The sequence below is a fragment of the Corvus brachyrhynchos genome, unplaced genomic scaffold, assembly GCF_000691975.1.
Source record: "Corvus brachyrhynchos isolate BGI_N302 unplaced genomic scaffold, ASM69197v1 scaffold89, whole genome shotgun sequence".
NCBI lineage: Eukaryota > Metazoa > Chordata > Aves > Passeriformes > Corvidae > Corvus > Corvus brachyrhynchos.
In genome coordinates this window covers 83,818-91,698 of record NW_008246063.1, presented here as the reverse complement: position 1 = coordinate 91,698, position 7,881 = coordinate 83,818, and the positions used below count along the sequence as shown (strand labels likewise).

Below are 7,881 nucleotides of genomic sequence, written 5' to 3'. Positions count from 1 at the left end.
ATATTCCCGGATCCCCCCGATCCCCGCACCCTGGAGCACTCGGATCTCCCGGCACAGCCGCTCCCGTTCCTCCATCCCCGCAGCGCTGCCGCACGGCCCCGCGCCCCCGTGACGTCATCAACCGGCGCCGCCCGCCGCCAACGGACCACGTGAGCGCTCCCGAGCGGTCACGTGACGCCCGCGACCGTTGCCGGGCAACGGGGACGGGACAGCGCGGCCTAAACTGAGCCTGGGGCTGGGCCTGAGATTGGGCCTAACCCAGCCCGGCCCGGGTGTCCCCGGCCTCTGTCCCCAGCCTAGGATAGCTCGGCTGCCCCCTGTTCCCATCTCAGCCTGGTCCAACTGCCACCAGACCCTGTCCCCTGTTCCCATCTCAGTCTGGACCAGCTGTTCGTAGCCCCTGTCCTCAGCCTGGGCCACCCTGGCTCTTCTGTCCCCAGCCCTTGTCCCCAGCCTCTGTTCCTTCCACAACCTCATCCAGCCATCTCCTGTCCCCATCCCAGCCTAGTCCAGCTGTCCCCATCTTCCCAATGATCAGATGGCTGCAGCATTTCTCCCATGATTGTTGTCCCAAAAAACACTTCTTCCACGCAGCGTGCAAGACCCTGATCCACAAACTGAGCCAAAATATTGGAATTATTTCCGGTTCTGCACAGAAAAGGGGGAGCTGGTTTTTCCTTCTCCTGGCCTTGGTTGTTTCTCCACCTCTCCCTGGTCCATTGGTTCCATGTTCTGTTGTGTTGGGGTTTGGGTGATGTTTTATCCCAAGTTTCTTCTTCTCTCTTTTCTCCACATCTGCAGCTCCCGAGGCTCATTCAGGCTGCAATTACTGAGATGTGTGAAGCACAGTTTATCTACTTGGAAACTGGAAATCTTGGAGCCAGGCTGGGAGAGCTGGGAATGTCCAGCCTGGAGAAGAGAAGGATCCAGGGAGACCTCAGAGACCCTTCCAGTGCCTAAAGGGGCTCCAGGAGAGCTGGAGAGGGACTTGGGACAAGGGATGGAATATCAGGACACAGGGAATGGCTTCCCACTGCCAGAGGGCAGGGATGGATGGGATATTGGGAAGGAATTCTTCCCTGGGAGGGTGGTGAGGGGCTGGAATGGAATTCCCAGAGAAGCTGTGGCTGCCCCATCCCTGGAAGTGTCCAAGGCAGGTTGGATGAGGCTTGGAGCAACCTGGAACAGGGGAAAGTGTCCCTGCCCATGGCAGGGGATTGGAATTGGATAATCTTCAAGGTTTCTTCCAACCCAAACCATTCCAGGATTCTGGAATTTCCTGTACCGAGGTGAATCTGGTCCAGCTGTCCCCATCCCCTGTCCCCTCTGCCCTCTCCCATCACCAGTATTTTCCCACAGCCAGGCATGAGGGTGATCCATGGGACAATCTCCAGCAAGAAGACTTCAATTCCACCCATCAGCCTCATGATTCCTTATTTCCCACACTTCAGCTGTCATTTTTGAAAGGTTTTGCAGGAAAACCAGTCCCAAAGCTGCAAATTCACTCATGGTACTGATGAAAATCCTGAAGGAGTTTGTTTTCCAAATCTTTTCGCTCTTCCCTGAGGGAATAAACCCCATAAACAAAGAGTAGCAGAGCCTCAAGTCTGCAAAGGAGATAAAACTCCAGCCTAAAATTATTCAGGGAACAAAAAAACGAGCCAAGGAGCTGGAGCAACACAACACCAGGATGGAACCTTTGGAAAAGCAACCCATTATCAGCCTCAAATCCTTAAACCAGACACTGCCCCTTGGGATCTCTCACTTCCCGATGCAGCTGGGGAGCTCTGCCTGTCCCAGCTCTGGTCAAATCACATCTCTGGGATGAGCCCACAATTTCCCTGCTTGGAAAGGGAGATTTGGTAAATTATTAATGGTGTTTTGTGGCGTTTTAAAGTGGAATATGGAAGAACCAGCTTGTTGGGATAAACCATTCTGGGAGCAAAATACAAAGAATTTAGGGAGTCTGACCCTTATTATCCTCTCCTGATTGCCTAAAACTGCTAAAAAAACACCCCAAATCCTCTCTTTTTCTCCAAGTCTTGCACACATGGGAGCAGGCTGGCAACCAGGCAGGCAGAACTGACAGATCTCCTCCCTTTGGGCGGCCTCAGATCAGCTTCAATCGATCCCAAATCCCACCCAGGGTTCCATAATGGCTTTAAACTGACAGGAATTGGCACTTGTGCCAAAAAAAATCCTCCTCCACTCCCAGCTGCTCCTTCCCTCCCTTGTGCTGGCACAGGGAGTCGAGTGCTTTGCATAAATGAGCTCGGAACGAGCTGCTCTGAATTGAAATGAATTCAGCACTCGTGGAGGAAATGCTCATTTTTAACCCAGGGACGCCATGGATCCACCACTCCCACAAAATCCAGCCTCGGGGAAAAGACGAACTCAAAGCTGTTTTGCCAATTTACACCAAAATTTGTAAGGAGAAAATGCAAAGTTTGGAGGATCTTGGACACACTTGGGGTCATCCTCGGATGTTTTCCATCGGGAGAGCTTTGGGATGGGGGTATCCAAAGGAGGAGAAGCAGCAATTGAAGCATGAACTGGATCTTCTCCAGGGAATAGAGAGGAGCATCCTGCCTTGGGACAAGCAGCTGGCAGAATTTCCTGAATCTCCCCTGGGATTTGTGCAGAGGGCAAAGAAGAAACGAGAATGTTAAAATATTAAATATTAAAATAAATCCTTTTTTTTTTTTTTTTTTTTTTGGCTTTCCAGCCCATTCCTGTTCCAAGCAACATATCCAAAAGAAATTCATGGCACTTTTAATTAATGAAATTTCTGTGACACTTTGGAAGTCTAATTTAATTTTTTTTAAAAAAGGGGGAAAAAAACCCCAAAAGCAAGTGCAGGGTTTTGGGTTTGAGTAAACACCCTAGGGAAGGGAACACATGGAAAAGGAATCAAATTGTCTCGTTCAGCCCAAAATAAATCCTTCCAATGTCCTAAAGCACTATCCCAGGGCAGATCCAGTGCCAGAGGATCCGTGGATCCTAAAACACCCAGCACTGCCAGAGATCCATTTGTAGGCACAGCAGGTGTGGGACAGCAATCGTTCTCTCTGGGGGCACATCATGGAATCATGGAATGGTTTGGATAGGAAAGGACCTTCAAAGTCATGGAATTCCACCCCCCACCACGGGCAGGGACACCTTCCACTATCCCAGGTTGCTCCAAGCCCCATCCAACCTGGCCTGGAACAATTCCAGGGATGGGGCAGCCACAGATTCTCTGGAATGTCTTCCAGCACTTGTGAGTCTCAGTTGGATCATTGTGTCAAGATTTCAGGGAGATGCCTTAATTAAAATGCAAAAAAAGAAATGGGAGAGAATCCAGGAGCAAGTGGAAAATCAAGAGAGTGAAGGTTTAAAACATCACCTGCGCAGTCTCAAGGTCAGTGGTTGTTCCCTGCATCCTTTTCCCGAAGGATTGGGAAGAAAAGAGCCTGGAGGTGAGTGACCCATTCCCTCCTTTACCAGCACCAGCCATGGCATGGGCTCATGGGATGTGATCCAGCCACAGAACTTTTCCTTTTCCTTTTCCTTTTCCTTTTCCTTTTCCTTTTCCTTTTCCTTTTCCTTTTCCTTTTCCTTTTCCTTTTCCTTTTCCTCCTTTTCCTTCTCCTTTTCCTTTTCCTTCTCCTTTTCCTTTTCCTCCTTTTCCTTCTCCTTTTCCTTTTCATTTTCCTTCTCCTTCTCTCCCTCCTTCTCTTCCTCATTCTCTTCCTCATTCTCTTTCTCTCCTTCTCCCTCCTCCTTCTCCTTTTCTTTGTCTCTCATTCTCCTCCTTCTCCTTCTCCTTCTCCTTCTCCTTCTCCTTCTCCTTCTCCTTCTCCTTCTCCTTCTCCTCCTTCTCCTTCTTCTCCCCTTTCTCTCCTCCTCTTCCTCCTCCTCCTTTTTCATGTGTCTTTCTCCTTCCCCTCCTTAATATTTCCAGGGATGGGGCATCCACAACTTTCCTGAGCAACCCAATCCAGGATCTCACCATCCTCATAGTGAGCAAATTCCTCTTTATCTCCGACCTAAACCTCTCCCCCTTCTGTTCAAATCCATCACCCCTCATCCTGTCACTCCTAGCCCTACTAAAAACCCTTTCTCCCATTCCTACAGAAATCCATGGACACAGCCCCAGCTCTGAGAGGAGCTCAGCAATTATTTACCACTGAAGAAATTTGCTTCTTCTCCAAAAAGTTTTTCCTATTTTAACTCAAAGGGGGGAAAAAAAAAGAAAAGTTCTTCCCAAGGGCAAACAAACTCTCGACTCACATTTTTTTTGCTGATAACAGCAAGACTCCGGAGCGAGGCTCAAGGGAAGGAGATGTCTCCTGGGTTAGATGGAAAACAGAGAGGGAAATGTCAGTAACAGGAAAAGAAACGGCTGCAGGATCCTAAAGGAAAAGCCGCTGGCATTTATCAAGTGGGTGCTGGGGGTTTTATTGTGGTGTCTGGTTTTTGAGGATGTTTCTTGCCTCCAGTGTGGCTGCTGGGGCAGGAGCTGCACACAGACCTGAATCCACGTGTCTGGGAAAGGGAGAAACCAGAGGGATGATCTCTGTGCTTCCATGTTGTTGTCATTCCCAGTAGGAATTATTTTCCAAGGTATTTCAAGCAGGGATGGGAGAGCAAATCTTCCTCTGTGGTTCTCCCACTGAATTCAGGATGGTTCATTTGGCAATTCCACAGAGGCAGAAGGACCAACCATGGATCAAAAACCTCAATTAATCCGAAAATGTCCTAAATCCTCTGCTCTGCAGGAATGGGATCGTAGGGGCTGTGACATCCCACAGCAAAATGTGTTTTCTTTACTGAGCGAGGAGGTGACCGCAGAGATTCACAGGACCCAGTTTTGGAGTCCTCCAATAGCAGAAGGATGTGGAGATGTTGGAGCAAGTCCAGAGGAGGCCATGGAGCTGCTCCAAGGGCTGGAACTCCTCTGCTCTGGAGCTAGGCTGGGAGAGCTAGGAATGTCCAGCCTGGAGAAGGGAAGGATCCAGCGAGACCTCAGAGCCTCTTCCAGTGCCTAAAGGGGCTCCAGGAGAGCTGGAGAGGGACTTGGGACAAGGGATGGAGGGACAGGACACAGGGAATGGCTTCCCACTGCCAGAGGGCAGGGATGGACGGAATATTGGGAAGGAATTCTTCCCTGGGACGGTGATGTGGAACTGGAATGGAATTCCCAGAGGAGCTGTGGCTGCTCCATCCGTGGAAGTGTCCAAGGCCAGGTTGGACGGGGCTTGCAGAAACCTGGGATAGTGGAAGGTGTCCCTGCCCATGGAAGGAGTTGGAATTCCATGATCTTGAAGGTCCCTTCCAACCCAAACCATCCCATGATTCTCCACCGTATCCTGGCAATGGAATCATGGCTTTTCCCATGCCAATTCCAAGGGATAGAACCAATCCACCAGGAAACCATAGCAGAATGCCCAAAAATATTTGTTCGTGTGAAAACATCCATATTGATCCACCTTCAGCTGGGAAGAGGAGAGGACTTTGCTCCCCAGCCGCTTGGGCCTTGGACTTTTCCCTGCTTGGAAAGGTTAAGAAAGAAATCCATACACTGCCAGTTGTAAATATTTGGATTGGAAATACTGTTTGGATGCTCATCTTGCACCACTGACCAGCATTGTCCAGCAGAGCTCTTCCCAGAGCCCGTGGCCATCCCAGGATCTGGTTTTATCCCAGTTTAATGTAGTTACACCACCAGCTGCCGTTACCAAATTCCCACCTTGCAGGACCTGCCACTCCTGTGTTCCTTGCAAAAAACATTTGCAAATCCTTTTGGTTTCAGGAATTTCACAACAGCACCAAAGAGAGGGGAAACAAACTGTTCCTGACAATTTGAGCCGTGGCTTTTGCTGGATCTTACGGCAGCTGAGGGAAAAGCGGCATCAGAGCCCTGGATGAGAGGGAAGGATTTTCAGGAAGAAGGCGGTGAATTTTTGAGACCTTCCTGGGGTTTTTTTTGGACCTGGTCCCTCTCCCAACTGGATCTCTGGAGCTCTGTGGGCGGCACCACTCAGAAAAACAGAGGTCGATGCACATCCGAAAGTCACAGAGGGAATTCAACTGGCTTGATTCCTCTTGGGATCCATTTTTCCTGCCATTTCACCCACTGAAGCTCCTTTGTGTTTTGGTGGGGCTCCTCTTCACAGAGCTTGGCACATCCATGGCTTCTCCTTGTCCTCCCGACAGCTCCACGATGTCCCAATGCTTCCTCTGACCTGCACGGATGAGTTTTTTAAGAAGAACCACGAATTTTGGGTGCTCAGCATCATCACCAGTTTGGGAAACACCACAATTCCTGGGAGCCACATGGAGACTCCAGCTCCTCTGCCCCTTCCAGCCTCCATAGGGTGCTTTGCTCTGGGAACTCCTTCCTTCGAGCGTTGCTCCAGAGGCTAAAATTAAACCAGTGATTCCATCGCCAACTGAAAACAGAGCATTCCTTCTCCACCCACGTGTTTTGGATGGACATCAGAAGCCAAACCCCGGCTGCTCAGTCCCCTGTGGAAAAACAATCTTCTATTCTGATCCTCCATCCACCGCAGCTCTCTCCGGTCGGGATGTTCAGTTCCCAGCCTGGCGTTCAGGGGGCTCTGGAATGGGATTTTTGCCTGGAAATGGAAAAGATAAACACAAGCAGCCACTATCTCTGCAGCTTATTGCCCTGAACAAAAGCTTATTCTGCTCCAGAGGAGGAGGGGAAACAGAAGTTAATTCATGGATAAAGCGAGGAAAATAAAATCCCTTCACGATCTCCTTTCCACCCTCTATGTCCCCAAATTCTTTGGGAAAGGGGAGATTTGCAGGCAGCCAGTGGAAAGATGGAGATTTCTCTCTCTGCAACTCCAGCCCACATGGGGGTAAAATCCTAAATATCCCAATCCTCACTGAGCCACGGCCAGCTGGTGCAAACTGCTGCTCCATGGCCATCCAGCCCCACTGGAGTCATGGAATCACAAAAGAATTTGGATTGGAAGGGATTTTTTAAGGTCATCCAGTTCCAATCCCTGCCATGGGCAGGGACACCTCCCACTATCCCAGGTTGCTCCAAGCCCCACCCAACCTGGCCTTGGACACTTCCAAGGATGGAGCAGCCACAGCTTCTCTGGGAATCCCATTCCAGCCCCTCACCACCGTCCCAGGGAAGAATTCCTTCCCAACATCCCATCTATCCCTGCCCTCTGGCAGTGGGAAGCCATTCCCTGTGTCCTGTCCCTCCATCCCTTGTCCCAAGTCCCTCTCCAGCTCTCCTGGAGCCCCTTTAGGCACTGGAAGGGTCTCTGAGGTCTCCCTGGATCCTTCCCTTCTTCCGGCTGGACATTCCCAGCTCTCCCAGCCTGGCTCCAGAGCAGAGGAGCTCCAGCCCTTGGAGCATCTCCATGGCCTCCTCTGGACTTGCTCCACGTCCTTCTGCTGTTGGACCCCAGAGCTGAAGGCAGCTGTGCAGATGGGGTCTCACCTGAGCAGGACAGAGGGGCAGAATTCCCCCTTCTCCTCCTGCCTACACTGTGGGATGAGCCTGGGACCTGGATCTCTGGATTTCTCAGCCTCCATCACTGGGATCCCCAAGTTCCTGAGCCTCCATCAGTGGCACCCCTGGATGCTGTAGCATCCATCACTAGGATCCCAAACATTCCCCAGGAGAGCCCAGCACCACAAAATCCCCTTCTGGTCCAAATTCTCAAAGCATGGAACCAGGAAGGAATCCTCTGCCCACCCCACGTGCCCCTGGTCCCCCTTCACCCTCTGCCTCCCCCAAATCCCCACACAATTCCCAGAGCTTTTCCCACGCAGAATCCATCAAAGGGACAAAACAGGGGCTGTGACACCAATCTCTGTCACCTGCTGCCTTCCCCCCTCTCTCCAGATGTT

At 50.8% G+C, this 7,881-nt stretch overlaps 1 protein-coding gene across 1 annotated transcript in view; it reads right to left on the bottom strand.

The window, feature by feature from the left end:
• Positions 1–132, bottom strand: part of ZC3H3 (zinc finger CCCH-type containing 3) — a 132,149-nt gene extending 132,017 nt beyond the window's left edge. Inside the window, 1 exon segment of the mRNA XM_017746676.1 lies at positions 30–132. Within this exon segment, the coding sequence (XP_017602165.1) occupies positions 30–75 (46 nt within the window). The 5' untranslated portion in view covers positions 76–132.
• Positions 133–7,881: the final 7,749 nt, after the last annotated feature.